Source organism: Cetorhinus maximus, chromosome 3, assembly GCF_964194155.1.
Source record: "Cetorhinus maximus chromosome 3, sCetMax3.hap1.1, whole genome shotgun sequence".
NCBI lineage: Eukaryota > Metazoa > Chordata > Chondrichthyes > Lamniformes > Cetorhinidae > Cetorhinus > Cetorhinus maximus.
In genome coordinates, this window is record NC_135881.1 from 117,868,706 (window position 1) to 117,891,053 (window position 22,348).

General features: G+C 44.3%; 1 protein-coding gene across 2 annotated transcripts in view; it reads left to right on the forward strand.

The window, feature by feature from the left end:
• The window catches only part of LOC144678862 (histone deacetylase 9-like), a 635,070-nt gene that overhangs the window by 134,881 nt on the left and 477,841 nt on the right, over positions 1-22,348 (forward strand). For both annotated transcript variants that reach the window (XM_078538855.1, XM_078538856.1), the window contains exons 4-5: positions 4,230-4,353; positions 6,904-7,025. In XM_078538855.1, the coding sequence (XP_078394981.1) occupies positions 4,230-4,353; positions 6,904-7,025 (246 nt within the window). The remainder of the gene's footprint in view (positions 1-4,229; positions 4,354-6,903; positions 7,026-22,348) is intronic.

Below are 22,348 nucleotides of genomic sequence, written 5' to 3' on the forward strand. Positions count from 1 at the left end.
ACACACTTATGGAGCAGCACCTTGCACCTCTGGAACAAGAGGAGCAGCAACAAAACACCAAGAGCAACACCAGCAGCAGCACCACCAACTACCTTCTCCTCAGTTCTGATGAAGAGTCATATGGACTCGAAACATTAACTGTATTCATCTCCGCAGATGCTGTCAGACCTGCTGAGTTTTTCCAACTATTTTTGTTTTTGTTTCAGTTGTACATACTGTTCACTATTGTCAATAAACTCCCAAGAATGTCTCCCTGCCTATGGCTCCTTGTTCTGATGAGCAGTGTTCGTGTCACAGTTGCGAAACCTTTCTGCACAAGATACAGGCAGGTGTCTCAGTCCGAGGCCTTTTCCCTGTGCTTTGCGTAGCCTTCAGACCAGTGATGGTCCGGCCTCACACTCCCTGGACACATTACTGATTCCTGCACTTCAACGGTGCTTGTCATTGCTGCCAGAATGTTGTGGGCAGGTGCCATAGATTTCTCTAATATTCTGTGTGCTCTCAGCACCTTTAAGATGGGGCTGGCTCCCATCTCTTCAGCATCTGTGACCCAGTGACGCTGTGCTCCTGAAGGGCTCAGGTGCTGAAGGCTGACAAAGGATCAGATGCTTTTAAAGTTTCATGGCTGTGTCTCTTTGATATGACCCTGATCATGGAGCGCAAGCGAGCGGCCCTCAGCCAGGCAGCAGTCAGATGTTCTCAGAGGCTATGTGAAGATCTATGGAGTGTCCTCACTGCATGTCATCATCATCCTCCTGGAACCTAGTGATAATCAGGGCCTCCACTGATCTCCATGACTCGAGCATTATCACAGAAGGTATGGGCATTGCCATAAGCCAGACTGGACTCAAATGTTCATTGTTGCAATGTGAGGATATATGGTGTCTCCTCACTGCATGTCGTCATCATCCTCCACAAATCTAGCAGCTATGAGGGCTGCCCAAGTGCACCTGCCTCACCTAGCTAGTGCGAGGGCCTCATCCCTGCCATCGTCACCTTCGAGGACATCCTCACCCTCATCCCCATTGGCATCTGCATTGCAGGACACCTCCAGCTCCTCCATTGCCTCCTCACCCAGCTCCTCTCTGCGTTGCAGCACCAGGTTGTAAAGGGCGCAGCAGGTGATAACAATGCATGACACCCTCTGTGGACTATATTGCAGGCACCACCAGACCAGTCCAGGCCCCGGAAACTCACTTTCAGCATCCCAATGGTCTGCTCCACCAAGTTGTGAGCTGCTTCATGAGCCTCATTTTAGCGTCGCTCTTCTGTAGTCTGAGGCTGCTGCACGGGTGTCATCAGCCACGTCTTCTGCATCTTGTCCCCAAGGAGCCAGCCCTGCAGCTTCTGTGGACCCTGGAAGACTTCAGGGATCTGTGAGCGACTCAGGATGTAGATGTCATGCATAATCCCTGGAAACCGTGCGCACACCTGCAGGATGCGTTTCTGATGGTCGCACACCAGCTGCACGTTCAGCAAATGGAACACCTTGCGGTTGATGTAGTCCACCGTGTGTTGCGACGGAGATCTGAGTGCCAAATGAGTGCAGTCGATGGCACCCTGCACTTGTGGGAAACCCGATATCTAGGCAAATCTAATTGCTCTTGCGCCCTGGCTGTCCTGGTCCCGGCTGAAATGCACAAAGTTGTGTGCCCTCGCGACGATGGCATCCGTGGCCTCATGGCAACCAGTTCCCTAAACATCCACAGTTTTTGGCAGCATTGGTTCTCAGTCATCTGCAGGAATGAAAGGCAGTGTTGATAGACCCTGATTCTAGCTAGGCACTCACCAGCGACGGCTCACTGTGCCCCTTTGGCAGCGTGTGCGGGAGCCCCAGTCACCTCTTCATCCAGAGAGTGCCGCTCCTCCCTCTGTGCAGCCAGGCACCTCAGTCGCACTCTTCTCAGTCGTCTCTGCTCTCTGTAAGCCACAAGGCAGGCTCCATGATCCTGATGTACTCCTCCTGCAGGATGAAAGAAAGAAATGCATTGGTTGGCATGGGTTTACTAAGAACCTGTCTTGGTTAAGTCTGAAGACCCCTTAATGCATCCCGGAAAGTACTGGCCACCATTTGGATGGCCAGAGTTTAGTGCGCTGCATAGCTGCCCAAAACCCTACCCACCTCTGCCCCACTCCATCCGACCGATTGGCGGCAGCTTTGCCCATTGGACTGCATGCTGTGCTCTCAGTTCAGGTGCAGGCATTCTCCTAACCCGTTCTGCAAAGCTGCACTGTTAGCTTGAACCATGGGGGAGACTGGTCCAAACTGGGATGATGACATTGCAAGGGGCTATGAGCACCTCCACCAGTGACTGCTCCATGGCCAGCTTTAGCAAGGAGATTGTACAACGTGCCCAGTCGTCCAACTGTTTTACAGTCCACTAAAATGCTCATTACTTTGCGGCCTGTACCCAAGGCGTAAAATGTTCTGGAGCACTTGGTGGCATTTTGATGTCACTGCGTTTCTTGAGCGGGCAGATAAGCTAGAGGCCCGATTCTAATCATATCAATGTGGCTGTGCCTGAACTGTCCCAGCTACAGAGGAATGGTCACTTTATACAAGGTTTCCCTAATGTGTGGCCGCTTCCCTCACGCATGCCCCCAACACTGCATGTGCTTGTGCACTACCTTCAACCACAGGGCAGCCCTTGCCCCCCTCCCCCACTCGCCCCCTCACACCCCCCCCCCCCACCCCCCCCCCCACCCCATCACGCCTCAGCCGCAGGGTAGCCCTTACCCTTCCCCAACTCGCCTCAACCGCAGGGCGGCCCTTGCAGCCCCCTACCCACAACGCGTCTCAATCACAGGTCAGCCTTTGCCCCTGCACCCCTCCTGCCCAATGCCCCCAACTTGCCTCCTGGCAGCCTGGGCAAGCGCTCCGCAACATTACACCTCCGAGTTCCCCTCAAAGTGCAGCCCACCAAGCGCATGAATTTTATACGCTGTTGTGGGTGGATGATCCAGCAGGGGGATGATTCTGGCGTGCTGGGCTTATAATGATATGCAGATGTATTCCAATGAGATATCTGATGGCGGGAAATGCCATTGGCGGGCGGAGGGGACAATCATAAACTGTTTACACGACATTGTTAAACCAATTTTTGGCTTTCTCACCATAATGTAGCCACTGAACACGCCCGACGCCAGCGGGCACGGGCAATTCCACCCTTTGTATTCTTATCCAGTGTATTCACAGCCAGAAACAGATCAAAGACTCTTGAGAACAGGCTGGATTTTACCCCCACCCCCCACTTACTGGGCATGTTTTCAACTAGCTCGTCGCCTTCCCAACTACCAAGGACCTGGACCCCATAATACGGTTGGTGGGCGGGCGCCAAAGTCAGAAGCCTGCCTGCCATTTCAAGAAAAATTGGTTAATGAGCAATTGAGTTTCTTAACAAGCCAAATGACCCAAATATTACACTGCCCATGCCTGAAGACTGTTGGCATGGGAAGGTGGGCGAGATTCAAAAGGCCGTCTTTTAAATAACTTGGTTGAAAAGGTGGGAAGGAAGGGAAGGGCACGTCATTCCAGAGTGTTCTGTGTGCAGTGGAAACAAATCCCGACATGAAACTCTTCCCCGCAATGTGTCTCCCCGCCTGGCCCCTAAAACCTGCCCCCCAACTCCTTGCCCCTCTCTTTAGGCTCCTGATCCCTTTCCGCCCTAAAAGCTTTAGACTAACCTTAGTCTGGGTGCTCTGGGATCCATTGCTCTGTTTTCCCTTGGCCTGTTTGCAGTCCTAGCAGTGCTCACTACTCAGTTCTGGCGCTGCTGGGACTACTAGAACTGGTTAATCTGTTGGTTAATCAGATTGGCCAGCAGCACTCGAGGGTTGGACTTCCTCCCACTGAAGGGTGTAAGTTCCACTCTCAGGTAGCTAAGGCTACCTGCTGCGTGTTATTTTAGTGTATGCAGCCTTTTTTTATGATGGTAACATGGGGGCGAGCAATATGTCTGCCACCCCCCCCCCGCCATAAAATTCAGCCCAGTAAGTTTGAGATGCCATCTAATGCTGAGACAGGTTAACTAATTGTTTATTATTTAATGTCTATGGTGTAACCTATTAGTATCTTAACTAGCTATTGTCTTCAAGCCTTTTATTAAACCTCCGTGAAAATACCATGCTTTAAACATATTTTAGAATAATTTCTTTCCTGAAACCTTTCTGTTAAAAAGTGGCTAAAAGACCTCAAAATGTGGCAATTACTAAATAATATATATTTTCAGGTGCTGTGGCCAGTAGTGAGGTCAAACAGAAACTTCAGGAGTTCCTGTTGAGCAAATCAGCAAAAGAGTCTCCATCAAGTGGACAGAACCATTCCTTCCCCCAACATCCCAAACACTGGTATAAGTAAGTGTCATCGTCCTATTAATAGCATTTATATTTTTGAAGAAAAACTGCTACTTTGATTAAGTTACAACGTTCAGAAATGAGGTTACATTTGTAAACCCTAGGAAAGGTGTTGGCTTCCGCTTCAGTTGTTTCATAATTATAATTTTCCATGCTCTAAGGAGGACTAATATAGGTGAAAACAAGACTTTGGTCTCACTGGACAAGTTGGTGAAAGGTTCAAGTGGTTATTTTAATGAAATGAAAGATAAAACCCCACTATAAAGTGGAGTTTTCATCATCCCCAAACAAAGCAAGAAAGAACTTGTATTTACACTGTGCTTTATTACATTTCTCAAGATGTCCCAGAATGTTTCACGCGCAGTGAATTACTTGCCAGTGATATGTAGTTGAATGTGGTAGTTATTCTGAACATGGCAAATTCCCACAAACTAATATGAAATAAATGTTGAGTGAATCTGCTTCAGATAGTAGCTGAGGGGTGTTGACTGGGGCAACTCCCGTTCTTTGAATAGTGCCACGGGATCTTTAATATCTGTTCAAACAGGCAAACAGTATCTTTAGCAAAGCAACATCCTTCAGTATTGCAGTAAGATAACTTTGGGTGTGATTTGAAGTTAATAAGTTAATGATTAAAAAATAAGAGTGCTAACAATTGTACCAGGCTGGTGCTTACTCCCTCTTCCAATATCTGAATTGTAGCCCTAGTTCCACGAGAGTTATTGTTGCCATAATAAAAAATACATATCCCTTGCAGGTAATTATAAAGAATATGACAGGCTAAGTGTCATATTGACTTGTGTATTACTTTGATACAGCCAATGGTTTACCTTTGAAGTTCAGTTAATGTTGCTACAGCCAGTTTGTGCACAGGACATTCTGTTTGATTGCTTGATCTGATAATCTGTTTTTTAGTGACGTTGGTTTTAACGTCTCATTTGAAAGATAGCAAGATAAATTTTAACCACAAAACGGGTGTGTTGAGGTTGGTGAGATATTAAAACTTTGAAAATCTGAAACTTGATCCATCCACTTCTGGATTTAATGGAGGTGGAACAAAGGGCCTTGGAAAACCTAACAGTCAAAGGACACCTTGGGGAGAACTTCAGTACTTCCCTCCAGGCTCCCAGCCATTAGACATGAATCTTCACTCCCCGTACAAACTCCTACCCCTTTGGCTCAGTGATCAGATCCTCTCCAGGGTTAGGGAGCAATCACAGCCCCGTCCTGGTTCGGGAATTCCCTAGGTTTGCAGAAACCACAGCATTGGAAGTAGGACTGCCCCAGCCTGGGTCACAAGCCTCCTCACTCTCCCACGCACAGCAGCGGTGACATACTTGTAACTGCGGCCTCCTTGAGAGTGTTTCCCAACTGACTGGAAGAAAAGATAGGAGAAAGGGTGGTGCTGATTGGCTGTCAAGTTAACTCTGATTGGCTGAGGTGTTGCCATTGAAGAAGTAATGGGGAACTATGTAGGCTCCCCATGCTTCTAGGTAATTCAAAAGATTCTACCATTAGATGTGATTCTGCAATTGGACAGCGCTTGTTGAACAATCCTAGGTGTGATAATAGCTACTCCAACAGTCAATTTAAGGTAATCAGCCGAGCTCAAAATTTGGCTCATTTAGAATATAGCTCATGCTATAAGTGACATACATTCACATACAGGGATCCATTGTTTGCAAACAAAAATAATATGTTCAAGCCTTGCATCTTCTTTGAATTACCTGGAAGCATGGGAGTAGATAGTTCCCCATTGCTTTCTCTATGGCAATGCCTCAGCTAATCAGAGCCAACTTGCTAACCAATCAGCACACCTTTTTCTCCAATCAATTGTTGTGATTGTTTGAAATTTGGCATTCTTGTATTTATCCTGAATGGTGCAAGATGAAAAGCTACATCTCTTTTCAGCAATATTGAAGTTCCGGAAAAATGAATGTTGAAGTTAGAATATTTCTTTTCACATTGAGACTATCAGAATATGGAATAATTTATCACAAGTGGCTGTGGACACAAAATATGGGGAAATAATAATGAAATGGAATTTGAGTAGATTATTTCATTTGAGCTAGCATTAGCACACGCCCATGCTGAATGTTTCTGTTCTCTACTGTAATGTCTGCACCTCCTTTTCTGATGCTGAACCAACCAACCATGAACCAGTCAGGGGCTTTGGACAGCAGAATTTTGACAAAGTGATAGGAATGCCAAAAAAAAATTGTTTGTCGATTGTGTAGAAAGTTGATGTTTTCAAAATTGGAAAAGAGTTACAATTAATTTTCAATTCAGCCACCATCTGTTAAACAGAGTTGGAATGTCAAAAAGTAGGAGGGAAACAGCAAAAGCTTATGGATAACAGAAAATAGTAATGGAAAAAGAAATCTTGGACAGATCTGATTCAGGATAATTCAGCCAGTTGAACACAAATATGACGATTGACATAGAAAAGCTCACTTAAATTAGTTGAAATGCAGGCCATCTGCAAAGTGTTGCCATTTTATTGTATAGTCCATATAATGGTTAATTCACTATTCTTTGTTCCTGTGCCAGGGGGGCCCACCATGCTTCACTGGACCAGAGTTCACCACCACAGAGTGGAACTTCTCCATCATATAAGCAATCATTACCGGGAGTTAATGACACAAAGGATGATTTTCCCCTGCGGAAAACTGGTGAGTCAAGATCCATGTTTACTCCTTTAGCTGTGAAAGCCTTTTGAACCTGCAATGACTTAATAAGAATGACCCAGTTAATTTTACATCAGGATAATAGTACACGCACAGGATGATTCGGCTTGTATTGAGAAAAAAGCAGCCAAATATTTAACTGAATACGTGAAGTAAAGCCTTTTGTGATCTTTTTAATATTTAAGCTGGCCCTTTACTGTCAACATTTACCTGAGTTTGTTTTCTGGTAAACAACTTATTCATGCCAGGAATAGGAAATGGTGGAAACTTTCAGTAGGCTTGACAGCATCTGTCAGGACAAAACTTTGCAGGCATACACCATTTGCCTGAAGAAGGATCCATACCAAAATCATCTGGCCTATTCCCTCCACTGTTGCTTGCTGACCTGCTAAGTGTTTCTGATGGTTTCTGTTTTTGTTCCTGATTTCATGTGGCTATAGTGTTTTGCTTTTTACTCTTAGCACTTCAAGGAAAACTATAATCTACTGGATTGTCAAATAATTCTATCAGTTCTAAAGGACTTTCCTGTTCTCTTAGTGGTGCTTCCCAGTCGCATTGTATTTTAAAAATGTTTTATGTTCTAGAACTGATGAAGGGATATTTTGTATACAATTCTCCTAAGTGGCTTCCGGGATCAATTAGTTTTCTAAAGGCAACGTCACCATTCATGGTGTCACATGAGAGGTAGTTTTATTAAAAATGACTGTCCTCAGTCTGCCTTTAACCAGCATTGAGCACAGCAGCAAATATGAGTTACTCCTCTTATAACGTTGAGGGATTATGGGACAGTTCAGTTTAACATTCATCTCCAGCACGAGTTCACATTTACTCTAATAATATTCATCCCAAGTTCTGTAGTCCTTTTAAGTCATTTTTATCAAAAGTACACTATGTGATAAACAAATAAATAAAATTGATTTCACAGATCCCCCAATTACTCTACATGGTGTGGTTCTCAGCCATTTAGACTAAGAGTGTTTCAGGTTAAACCTCTACTTTATGCAATTAGCTGATTTTAGTCTGGCAGCTTTGGATCAGCCAATTCTCCATCTTCTGATCATTATCTAAAGACAGGACAGGAGAATGCATTTACAGTTTTGCTCCAGGTAGCCCACAGAGGAAATCTCTCCTGCAGGTCATAGACCAGGCTTTGGCGTCATGGATCCTATTGGTTAACGAACTTGAATTGCACATGTGCCACAAGGGACTGAATTTTATGCACCCCCCAGGGCTAGTTTGGCAGGTAGGTGTAAAATTGGGTGCAACGTCATGGGCCCAATTAATGGCCATTTAAGGGCTTCTTCCCTCCCTTACTGCAATCTTTCCCACAGAGGGCAGAGACCAGTGTCGAATGTGAAGCCTGAAAACTTACACTGCTTGGGCTGGTGACAGGCAAGGGCGGGGGTACCTCATTTACAGACCACCAGGCCTATCGCAGTCTCCACCCCCACCCCCCCCCACCAACCCAACCCCCAGCAAAGTCTTCTCCTGCATACCCCTGCATTTCTCAACCTCCCCACCCCCACCATGGCCTGTCCAACCTGGCTTCTCCTCATCTCTTGTCCCCATTCTGGGGTCTGCAAGCCTGCCCCCAGAGGTACCACCCCAACCTCCCCATACACACTTGCCTTTGCATTTGGTTCCAGTGGCAATCGCCATTGGGGACTGAGTACAGTCCCAGCAGTGGCCACTGCTCCTGGGGGCGTTAATGGGACCAGAGAGCTGCTGGCCATTTGTTTGGCCAGCAGCTCTCAGACCAAGGTGGGACTTCCTCCCTAGATGGGGTCAGAATGCCTGTCTCAAGCTAATTAATGGCTTACTGGCTGTTAAATTGGCTGTGGGACAAGCCAGCAGAATGGGGGTGGGCCTGCCCACGACAAGGGTGGAGGCGGCAGAGATCCCACCCCGGCGTAAAACCTTGGCCAACATATAAAAAGCAAGACCCCTGCAACCATTGTAATAACGCTGCAGCTAAAGAAATAACATTTCCTTCTAAGTTATCTTTTTTCTACATACAGGAGCAACCTTTAAATGTACTGAAGGATTTTGACTGATCGCCTTGATTTTTTTAAAGTGATCTAATGAAGTTAGGGACAGTTTTATAAGATAAGCTGTAACCTCATCCTCCTTTGGGAGTTGATTATCTTGTGATAACAGCTAATGGGGTAATTTTGACTTTGATAATGGCAATGAAAATCAAGACAGATGTGTAACAAGCAGCTGAATCAATATTGCCTGTTTACACTATCACCCAAACTCAAAATTACTCCCAAAAAGTGCTGTAGTGATTCTCTCATAAGCATTTAAAAAATAAATGGAAAAGATGAGGTGGAGATCCAGTACTTTTTCGAAAGAATTTAAATTTATATAGACCCGAACCAAATCTCTCAAGACATCTGAATGTATTGCACATACAATAAATTGCTATGAAAATGTGGCAGCTATTTTATATATAGCAATGTCTCATCATTAACAATGAGGTTATTGGTCAATTAATCTGTTTTGTTTTAAATGATGTTATTTGAGGGAAGAATGATGGTCAGGATACTGGGAAATTTCTCTGTTCTTCAAAAGTTGCTATAAAATCTTTAACGACCAACTGAGGAACAGACTGAAGCACTAGCAGACCAAGCCTCGATTGAATGCCTCATGTAAAAGATAGTGCCTTTGACAACTAGGTCACCATGCCTTAATACACTGGAGTGTCCACTCTATTTCTTGTGCTCAAGTCCTCCAGAGGTGAACATGCAACTAAGCCAAGCTGAGGTGGTGCTATAATAAGCTTTTTATGATGAATGATAGGATAATTTTGCATCTTAATGATCCAGGTGAAGGTCCTCACTTGCTGTGAATGCATTTTGGAAATAAAAGTGATTGAGACAAATTATTTTCTGGCCATTTAAGTGCTCAGAACATCATATGCTGCACATGCCCCGATTTCAGTAACATATTCTTGATGGATGAGACTCCCTATTGGGAGCAGAAAGTTGGAAATTTAACCATAATCTTTCCATTCTATGAGTAAACCAAGTTTCGGCAGTGTTTGAATGTAAAAAAAGTGATCACAATGATTGTGTGTAACCGCAGAGATTTTTCCATTTTAGTGGTAGCGCTTTATAAGTTTATTATACTGCTTTAGGGTAAACGATAATTATTGGAAAAGAAAAACATTTAGAGTACCTTCCAATCTGATGGGTAATGAAGCATCACATTTTAAAAATGGAATTATTTGTGTCATGTAATCAGTTTCTTTTGTTGCCATTACTTAATCTGACAACTTCTGTACTGGAAAAAATTAACATCATAACGCACCATATTGAATGTGAGTCAGTAACCATAAACAAGCATTTACTATCCAGGAACTGATGGGGATCATTTTAAACCCGCCCACCCCACCCCCCACCCCCCCCACCCTCCACTCCCAAAATGAAGGATTTGGGTTGGGTGAAAAATAAAAATATTTTAAATTTCAAACCCGATCCCAACCCATCCATTTCTGCTTTTAATGGAGGTGCTTCTTTTTATTATTTTTCCTGGGATGTGGATTTTGCTGGTAAGGTCAGCAATTCTTGCTCATCTCTAATTGCCCTTAAGAATGTGGTTGTAAGCCACCTTCTTGAACTGCTGAAGTCTATCTGGTGTGGATACACCCAAAGTGCTGTGAGGAAGGGAGTTCCAGAAAGCTGAATCAGCGACAGTGAAGGAACATAATATAGTTTCAAGTCAGGATGGTGTGTGGCTTGGAGGGGTTGGAGGTCGGGCAAACAATCCCTTCTTAGGAGGTAAGCAGGTTGAAATATTTTAAGGAGGTTTGTACCTTCATTTTAACAGGTTTTATTTTTAACTAATTTTGGCTGGGATTTTTCAAACTTGGGAATCCTGGCCCATAAACGGAAGCGAGAAGGGCCTTAGCTTTAAAGTAAGGGAATTTACAGTACTGCCTGTGGGCCAAGAGGAGCCGTAGTGTTTCCTCCAGGCCCAACAAGCTTACCTCTGTACACCCTATGAGCTCTGACCCTCCCCTTCACCCACCCCTTATGATCTCTAATACATCATCCTGATTTCCAAATACTCCCACTGCCAGAGCTCCAAGAAAATATTGGGGCTTAAGACTAACCAGTTTTTTTTTTGACACGTCTTCATTTTCTTCCTTTGTTTTCACTTTTTGTTGTGGGATTGGTTCATCTCCACAGTTTCCCCATTTACTTGTATTCCATCTTCACTTTCACACCCTTGCCCATACACATTCTCACTTGTCCCAACATGCACTTTCCAGCAGAGGTTACTGGATAGTAATCAAGAGATGGAACCCCACTAGCTTTGTTTTCACCTCCCAGGGTTGCTGACAGCGGTTTCGGTAGCCTAATTCCCCCCTAAACAGGAGACAATGGGGGGATAGCATTTTCAATTCCCATCCAAATTGAGTGTGGTCACTGGAGAAACTGGGCCACCTGCCTGAAGCCAACATTGGGAAGCCCCAATTATTTTCAGCCTCAGGGCTTGTTAATAAAACTTGTGCAAGCTGTCTAATGGTCCATGAGCACCAGTGAACAGTTTGCCACAACAGGAAATCAAATAGCTCCATGGATGATCCAAGTCAGATGGAATTAGAAAAAGGGAGAGGGATGCACATTGGGTGGGGGGGGAGGGGAAACACTGCATCTGGAATGAGTCACAGTATTTTTCTTGGTTCAGGAGGAGCATTACTGGTTGCAAGAAAACTCTGTGTTTTTCTGGTGTGGTCTGCAGCAGTCCCCATATGGAATGGTGGTTAGACAACTCACTGTCTAGTACAAAAGAATGAACCGTGCATGACAATTCATCTTCTTCCCTTATTAACATTAGTGCAATTTTCCTGCTGCTGCTGCCAATACAGGTCAAGCTCCAATCCATATCCAACCAGCCCTCACCAGGAAATCTCTGGGAAATTCCTGGAAATTTCTGCAGCTCAACCCCACCCTTGCCTCCAGCTTTCTGTTCCCCAGATAACCATTAATCTCTCTCACTTCGGGCGTTCCCCCGATATACCCTTATTCTGCGCTCCCTTAAGTCCAAGGGATACAGACTGAAATATATCTGGCAGACAATTGGTTTAACCATTTATCATCAGATCTGGCTGGACCATGTAAAGCACTATCAGATCCTGCTCTCCTCTGACAAAACTGCTCACTATTCCAGGATTATCCTCCTTAATGTTGTCCTGCTCTGTCCCTGCCTCAGCTCATCTGCTGTTAACACCCTCATCCATGTCCTTGTTACCTCAAGACTTAACCATTCTACATGGGGCTCCCATTCCCACCATTCTTTTTAATTCATTCATGGGATGTGGGCAAGGCCAGCATTTATTGCCATTCCTAATTGCTCTTGAGAAGCTGATGAACTGCCTCCTTGAACTGTTGTAGTGCCATGTGGTGCAGGTCCATCCACTGCACTGTAGGGAGGGAATTCCAGGATTTTGACCAGCCTCAGTGAAGGAATGACAGTATATTTCCGAATCAGGATGGTATGTAATTTGGGGATGGGAGCTTGTAGGTGGTAGTGTTCCCATGTGCCTGCTGCCTTTGTTCTTCTAGGTGGTAGGGGCCACAGGTTTGGAAGATGCTGTCAAAGGCGAGTAGGCGAGTTGCTGCAGTGCAACTTGTTTATGATACACACTGTTACAATGGTGCATCGGTGGTGGAGGGAATGGGTATGTAAAGTGGTGAACAGGGTACCAATCGAGTAGACTGCCCTGGATGGTGTTGAGCTTTGAGTGTTTTTGGAGCTGCACTCATCTAGGCAGGTGTTCCATTATATTCCTAACTCGTGCCTTATAGATACTGGACAGGCTTTGGGGAATCTGGAGGTGAGTTATTTGTCACGGAATTCACAGCCCCATATCTGCTCTTGCAGCCATAGTATTTATGTATGTATTTATTTATATTACCCTCCACAAACTTGAGCTGAGGCAGAACTCTGCTGAACTCAGCTCATACCTAGTCCTTTTCACCCATCACTGACCTACATTGCCTCCCAATTGAAGCAACACCTCACTTTTAAAATTCTTATCTTTGTTTTCAAAACCTTTCATGGCTTCCTTGCTCCCTATTTCTGTTACCCCCTCCAGATCTCTGTGCTCCTCCATTTTGGGACTCTTGCACATCGTTGATTTTAATTGTTCCACCCTTGACAGCCATGCCTTCAGCTGCCTAGGCTCTAGGCTCTGGAATTCCCTTTCGAATCTTCTCTGCCTCTCTACCTCACTTTCTTCCTTTAAGGCACTCCTTAAAACCTACCTCCTTGAGCAAACATTTGGTCACCTTCTTAAGTAATTTGGAGTCATATATTGTGTTTAATAACTGTGTTAAAAAAAACTATGTAAATGCAGGCTTTTGTTATAAAAAGGGAACCAAAGAACCATGGGTTGCCTGAACAATTTGAAAGTTGCCCTATCATTTTCAAGAGTCAAACTGACGTGGCAGGATAATAAAATGTTGCCTTCATAATTAGTCAAAATCGTCAGTCAAATTAGAAATCGAAAGTGGCAGGGTCCACTTCCAGCAAACTGACAAGTAATTCACACACCTGCAGAAGAAAGAAAAAAAGCTAGGGTTCAAGCCCTCTTGATGAGACAGTTGTAAAGATCATGAACCGCTAATTGTAAGCAGGGAACAATGTAGTAATCAATATTAACTGTTTCAATAACTTGGGTAGACTTGGAATCTGCTGCACTTTATTCATCAATATGGCTAGCTCAGTCTTAAATGACATGTGCATCTGCTTAATTTAATTATTTTGTTTTGACAGGGGCTGCCTTCAGGTAATTGATATGAAGAGGGATGAATCATTTCCTTCTGGAATCTGCAAACCACTTTACGTATTCCACACCTTCCACCATGCAGACACAGTACCCTGTTTAAAAATTGGCACCATACAATAACAGCAACTTGCATTTAAATAGCACCTTCAGCATGGCAACACATCATAAGAAGCACAGAAATCTTGGAGCGTTGAGGGGTGGAGGAGGGTACAGAGACGGGGAGGGATGAGGTCATGGAAGGATTTGAAAACAAGGATGAGTGCTTTAAAACTGAGGCACTGCTGGACTGTGAGTCAAAGTAGATTAGCGAACACTGGGGTTATGGGTGAACGGGACTTGTCTGAGTTAGGATACAGGCATCAGAGTTTTGGATAAGTGCAAATTTAAGTTAGGTGGAAATTAGGAGGTTGGCCAGCAGTGCATTGGACTAATCAAATCTAGAGATAACAGTGACTTGGATGTCTGTTATAACAGCAATTGAGCTGAGGCGAGGGCGGAATCAGGTGATGTTATGGAGATGGAAGTAGGTGCCCTTGATGATGAAGCGGATATGTGGTCAGAAGATCATCTCTGGGTCAAATATGACACCAAGGTTGCAAATAGTCTGATGCAGCCTCAGATATTTGCCAGCGAGAGGGCTGGAGTCAGTGGCTAGGGAATGGAGTTTGTAGTAGGGACTGAAGAAAATGGCTTCAGTCTTCCCAATATTTATTGGGAAGAAATTTCTGCTTATCCAGAGCTGGATGTTGGACAAGCAAGTGTGACAAACCAGATAGTGGAAGAGGTGTGAGAAGTTGTGTTCAGCTTGAGCTGGGTGTCGGCAGCGTATATGTGGAACTGTTGCTTTTGGGTGATGATATCGAGATACACCATGTAGATGAGAAATAGGAGGGAGCCAAGGATAGGTCCTTGGGAGACTCTATAAGTTATATTGCAGGTGATTTCCTGATAATGAATGGAAAGATAAATTGGCAAATGGATAAAACTGGAACGAGCTGCAAATTTCCAATAACGAATATGTGTAAAGATAAGTTTGTCTATTCCACGTTTCCTGTGAAGAGCTGTGCTTAAAGAAGTCCAGGCAAGACAATTAGGGCTGCAACAAATTAATGTCATCTCCAATCTGTAATTCCATCAAGACCAGTTCATAAGGATAATAATGATATGTATTTTATTAAGCATACTAAGCACTTAGCCCATAAAATAACGATTCTTAGGAACTGAAAACATTGTCTGCATCCACCCACAGTTAGAAATTTGGAACAAGAGGCATATTTGATCCATTAGGGTGAATGTTAGCCCCTAAAAAATAAATGGATTAGGGTTGACTGAAATGCAAAAATTTGTGAAACCCCAAATCTGACCCCAACATACGAACATATGAGCAAGGAGCAGGAGTAGGCCATTCAGCCCCTCATGCCTGCTCCACCATTTAACAAGGTCATGGCTGATCTGGTAGTAAACTGAAATCTGTATCCCACCAACCCCTGACAACCTATCACCACCTTACTAAGAATCTATCCACCTCTGCCTTAAAAATATTCAAAGACTCTGCTTCCACCACCTTCTCAGGAAGAGAGTTCAAAGACTCACGACCATCTGAGAGAAAACATTCCGCCTCATCTCTGTTTTAAATGGGCGACCCCTTATTTTTAAACAGTGACCCCTAGTTCTAGATTCTCCCACAAGGGGAAACATCCTCTCCACATCCACCCTGTCAAAACCCCTCAGGATCTTAAAGGTTTCAATCAAGTCGCCTCTTTACTCTTCTAAACTCCAGCAGATACAAGCCTATTCTGTCTAACCTTTCCTCATAAGACAACCTGCCCATTCCAGGTATCGGTCTGGTAAACCTTTTCCGAACTGCTCCCAACATGCTTGCAACCCCCCCACTTCTGGGAAAAACGCAGGTGGAATTGGGAGGAGATTGTGTGTGGGGAGGGGGTGGGCAGCCAGCCCTTTCCCAGGAGGTGAGTTGGTTATTTAAATACAATAATGAGGCTGGCAGCCTTAGATTTGACCTATTTTCCAGCTTTAACCCTGATCAGTTGGGCTGCCCAGGCCTCAGGAAACCTGACAGCTGAAGGGAGGCAAGGACATTTTCATGGAAAGTGTAAGTGCACTTTCAGCAGTGCTTGTCAGCTAGTAGGAGCAGGGGTGCTTCCTTCAGATTTCTAAACTCACTTCTTCCCTGTAATCGGATTGGCTCTCCCGCTACATCTGACATCTCCCCCTACATTGAAAGAGCTCCCTTCCACCTACCAGGGGCCAGACACCCCCCAGGATCAAGGATTGGAGCCCCTCATGCTTTGATTAGCAATTGCAAGCTCCTACCTGTGGCAGTGGCCTTCTATGGAGCACCGAAATATTGCCATGTCCCCACCCTAGTTCGGAAAACCTGCCTGTCAATAGGAGAGTCTCAGTTGCCTCTTTTCAAAATCATTCAAAACCACTCCCCTCCCTGCCAGGCTGCCTCCCCACAGCCCGAGTCTGCCTCAGCTTTAAATATTATATCTATTCTTCTTGTAAATGATGCATCGGTATCTATACAGCTCAACTATCCCCTGAATCAAGCTTCTGGTATAAAGACATTTCTCCCAGTTCTCTCTTCACCCTCTTAGTGGCAATTTAACACCACAACCAGAGATAATAGACTTCCCTGCTCACTCTGACAAGATCCTTCACAATATTAAGAAATGTAATATGAAAATTGAATCTCCCTTTATTCTACTTTGTTTCAGTGGAAATAGCCCCAGTATCCCAAATATCTCCACACAAAAGTAAATTCTCATCCTGATAACTTTCTGATGAATCTATGCTTAATGTTCTCTATAGCTTTGATATCCTTTCTATAATGGCGCATCACCTATAGAAACAATTAAGCAACTCATTGCATCACTGCGTAGAAATGATGCAAGTGACAGGTTTAAGTCTACATTTTTATATTGTAACTCCAATGTTAGAATTATACATATTTAAGTGATGTTGTAAATCAACACAATTGTCTTGGATGATGACTGTGTAACCTGAGGCAACATTTGAAAATTAATTTCATAGCTGTCCACATGCTGTTTTTAAATAGTCCTGTGATTACATTAAACTAATACATATTTGTTTTTAAATCTATGTGGCACTGTGCTTTATATAAAAAGGTATTAGTACAATTTGATTAGGACTGTGTCATCTTTTGGAATTTTCTCTTCTCCCACTCCCAATCTAGAACAATCAGTGTGGAGGGGGGTTACCTAGAGTTGGGAAAATAGTCAACTTCTGTTACTAAAAGCTTGTGAGACTTGGAAAAACCTTTCTGATTCCAACCTCATTTTAGGAAGATTTTAATTCCCATCAGGGCCTTAAAATCACTTTAGAAGGAACGATGGGAATGTTCGTTCAAAATGGGAGGTTCACTGTGACAATTTGAGATAATGTGATCTCCTGTACAATCGCTGATAAAAATGTCTGGGTGCGAAATTTTGTTCTGTAGCACCAAGTTTTTCTGCACTAGGTGGATCATTTTGCCTCTAAAATGGATTCCATGATGCACATGAACACTTCTGGTGCTAGCTGTCTCCAGTGCCATTTTAGTGAGATGTTAACGCATGCTAAGAAAACATATGCCGAAAATATGCAGAGTAGTCAGACTGTGACATCAGCCAGTGTGTAACACTGCTTGGATGCCAACATGAGCTTGCACAGCTGAATATGCATCTATCAGCAGGAAGGGCCCCTCACGAGCACTAACTTTCAGGTTAGTTGCTGATTAATTTCTGCTGGCTCTTGTTGAATTATAGAAGTGTTTGATGGTTTCCAGCATCGTTTAAAGTTGTTGAAGTCTACAAGGTGTAGTTTGGCACATGCTGAAGGACCTTGCCCTGATTTAAAGGATATTGTTTAAACTACTTGCTCTCAAAAGTGGGCACTGTGGTTGCACCTCTCTTGGACTGTAGCATGACAGGGAAAATTAGGCAACATAGAGTAGGTCAAGTTGCTGGAAGAGAGGGGAGGAAGATGGGGAAAGGGGAACTCAGCAAGAAGCCATATTCACCCTCAGAGTTCAGGAAGCAATTCTCCAGCCTCAAGTTCAGCAAGAAACAGTGTGTTAGATGTTTTTGCTTCACTAAGGATATCCTCACTGAAAACTGCCAGCTGCTGAAGCCACAACTGCAGCCTCAGAGCAGGATGAGGATTCCATTGTCAGTGGCTGTGAAGATAACCTTGGCAGATAAATCTTCTGCATTGTGCTCTTTCCAGGCTGGAGCAGGCAACATTTGCAACATCTCCCAATTCAGCATCCAGTGATCTATAAGGAGGTCACTGAGGTTCTCTACTTGAAGAGAGTTGAATACGTTTCATTCTGTCTTGCCAAAGTGAAGCTGGCAAAACATGCATGTGGCTTCATGATGGTTATATACTTCCTCCTTTATGCAGGATGTGGTTGACTGCATGTACATTGCTTTGTGGAAGCCGCATATCAGCTCTGAGATGTACCGCAAACAAATATCCAGCTGGTGTGTAACCATACACACCATATCATACAGGCTCCTGGCAGCATTCATGATGTCTTCATTCTACAATGCCTTCTGCATTTGAATCACCCCTACAAACCAGAGGATGGTTACTGGACAACAAGGGCTGTCCCTTGATCACATGGTTCATGACTCCAGAGTGCAACCCTCAGACATGTGCACAGCGTGTATATAATGAAAGCCATGCAGTACTTGGGACAGCGCATGTTAAGAATCATTGTGATCTGCTTTATTCTGCCCAACTCCGCCATCATGAGGGTACAGTGCTTGCCATCAGTGATACAGCTTCCAGCTGAGGAGGAGGAAAAGGAAGGGAGGAGACAACCAATACAGCCCCTTTCTGACTGGGCTATCCATGATCAACCCATGTGACTGTGGTACCAGTGAATGCAACCCCATTCAACTTACCTTGCGCCTGTCATTGACTATCACAGCATTCTCTTCACCACAATGCAAAAATAAAAACCACAAAACAAATATTTCAAACTAAATTTATAAATCAAACCAAACCACATTGCATACAAAAGTCAACTAATCATTATTTTTGCATTCTTTTAGTGCCTGTTTTCCATGTGTTTTCCCCTGCCCTAATGCTCTTACTCAATGCTATTCCAGTGGCTGCAGCATGGCTGGTGGAAGCCAGCTGACTGTTCATAGGGGAGACTGCAGATGCCTTGGAGGATCAACTTGAGCAACTCTGGACTTGGAGGGTCCAGCTTTGACATGTGTGACAGCAGTCTGGGCTGGCTGGCTGCAGCAGCAAGGGCACTGGCAGAGTTGCAGTAGTGGGAGGTTGACTACTGCCATCCTAAGAGAGGACAGCAAGCTTGTGCACTTTGGAGCCACTACCACTCACCTGCGATGTCACCTTAGCAATCCCAGCAACATGCTGGAGGGCAGATTGCTGGACTGCTATGTGATCCTACAAACCCCTTTGAATACTGGTATCTGCAGCTATGATGGCAGCAATCTTAGCCTGCATGGCAAGAGGCTGAGCTCTCATGATGTCAGCCTGAGCTTCCACTGCAACACGTATATGCTGGATGTCTTCTGCTGATGTTGCAATGGATGCTGAGACATTGGTGATCAAATACTATATCATAGTTGGGTTTGTAAGAGTTCTCAGGGAGCTGACCACCACTTCCACGCTGGAGAGGATGGGCTCCAAGTTCTGTGCAAAGCCCTGTTCTGGACTCCTCATGCTTCTTGGCAATTACTGCAGGCTTTCTGGTCAGTTTGTCAATGTTCTGAGTATTTTGCACCCATTGGCCTTCTTCTGTAGGCTGCTCCATTGAGGTACTAATCTGAGTCCTCTGCGGCAGAATTCATGTGCGAATTCACCCTCCTGCAAGTTGGTAACTGTGCTACCCTTCCCCTCCTCCGCCCTGGCTGCAGACCACTCATGCCTAGTGTCTCAGCATGTGTAGATCCTGCCTCTAAGCTATCCTCTAAAGTATACGATGTGTCAGTATCTGAGCTGGTAGTTGCAAGTGTGAGACTGAGTGATGGTGTCCCTTCTTCATTATTGTCTTCCTGCTCTCCCACTTCTTGCTCTTCCACCATTACCTGGCCAGGTTGCAGTTCTTGGATATCTGAAAAGGGAAGAGCACAGGAGTAGGATTGGGCTGAGGGGAGGGGGTGAAAGCAAGGTGTGCAGGTTTAAACCACCTGCATCTCGTAAATCAGCAGGGATTGCAGGATGAAGAGGAAGTGAGAAGGAGGATTAGTTATGAGGATACTGTCATCTTTGATGGTTTCAGCTTTACCACTGGCCACAGCCTCAGTCACGATTGCTCCAATGATGGTGAACACTAACCCTTCCATGGGTCTAAGAACACACAGCTCTGCCTGCTCCCTACCACTTAGGTGTTGTCATTGCTACCTTGTTCACCAGGACAACAGACTATCCAATGGTGCTGCACACCATCATGTGGCCCTCCAGGATGCCCATGCCAACAGGGAGTGATACCGCAACCACAAGGACCACCAATCTCTAAATGTGTGACCGTACCAAGAAATTCACATCAGTGAATGCCCACTATCCTTGCAGCATCCACGATGCTTCCATCCTGCGATAGCCAAAAATACTCACTGTCTTCAGGTCTCCAGGACAGACAACAGGGTGAGACAAGGTGGCAGGAACACATTAGCTTAATTGCTGACCTGATGTGTAATTCTCTGAAATTCCTCCCGGTCCCAGCTTGAAGCCCATCTCCATAGGACTGGGCAGTTTCCACCCTCTAAGAGCAGAACATTCCGCTCCTTTCTTCCCCCCATCTACAAAGAGGCAGCTTGCTGATGTGCTGTCACAATAACAATTGAGGAAAAGATAGATATCTATTGGTGAATGATGAATGTGTGCTCAGTAGATGGGAGGTCGGGGAAAATAGCAAAGAGATGAGAGCAAACATATGCTAGGAAGTGAGAGTATTTATTATAAAGGTATTTGTGAAATGAGGTAATTTGCAATCTCTTTATCCAATTAACTCTAATATCATGAAATTCCTTTATAGAATAAGCAGGTAAATGTTTTTCTTTGTTTCTGGTTGTGTAATCTAATGGAACAAGCAGCACTCCCACTGCCTGACTTTATCCCATTAATCTCAGCTGGTTCTGTAACACTTAGCAAGATTACTGTCCATTTGGTGAAGATGAAAATTAACTCTAAGTTTCTTGTTAACTACATTTATCAAAAGTCCTCATTGCAGTTCAGTTATAGTGCACGGTCTAAAATAGACAGGTTACCCACTGAGCTGAAGCATTTAATGTAATTAATTTAACCAGCATGGTAGTAGTACAACACAACATTGACTGTACTTCAAAAATAATTACTAGGCTGGAAAACACTTTGGAACATCCTGAGGTCATGAAAGGTAGTATATAAATGCAACTTCTTTCTTTCATTAGATTAAACTCGTGATTTCTAACTGGTGTTATTTGTGATGTGTATTGTTGTCAAGTGTGGTTTCACTGTATCAGCAAAAGAAAACTAACTTTAACATGTGATGAGATTTTCTTCAACAAAATATTTTAATGCGCTTTTGAAACTTTTTTAAAGGCTCAGAGAATTCAAAACCAGAAGTTCAGTTAAATACTATTGCAATTATTGTATTTCCTACAAAAGTGATGTTCAATAATGTGTATCCATAAGAAGGTACTTTCTAACTTAGTGCATAGTTTCCATTAGATTGGAAAATATTGTATTGAAACCCTCCATCGGGTCGTGTGGCACTACCACCATGCTAAATGAGAGAGATTTCAAACAGATCTAGCAACACAAGACTGGGCAACCATGAGGCACTGTGGGCCATCAGCAGCAGCAGAATTGTCTCAACCTCAATCAGTAACCTCATGACCCGGCAAATCCCTCACTCTACCATTACCATCAAATCAGGGAATCAACACTAGTTCTATGAAGAGTGCAGGAGGGCATGCCAGGAGCAGCACCAAGCATACCTAAAAATGAGGTGTCAACCTGGTGAAGCTACAGCACAGGACTATTTGCGTGCCAAACAGCATAAGCAGCAAGTGATAGACAGAGCTACGTGCTTCCATTACCAACAGGTCAGATCTAAGCTCTTCCATCCTGCCACATCCAGTCGTGAATGGGCAATTAAACAACTCACTGAAGGAGGAGGCCCCATAAATATCCCCATCCTCAATGACGGGGGAGCCCAGCACATCAATGCAAAAGACAAGTCAGAAGCATTTGCAACAATCTTCAGCCAGAAGTGCTGAGCGGATGATCCATCTCAGCCTCCTTCGGAGGTCCCCAGCATCACAGATGCCAGTCTTCAGCCAAGCCGAATTGCTCCACATGATATCAAGAAATGGCCGAAAGCACTGGATACTGCAAAGGCTATGAGTCCTGACAATATTCCAGCAATATCACTGAAGACTTGTGCTCCAGAACTTGCCGTGCCCCTAGCCATGCTGTTCCAGTACAGCTACAACACTGGGATCTACCTGGCAATGTGGAAAAT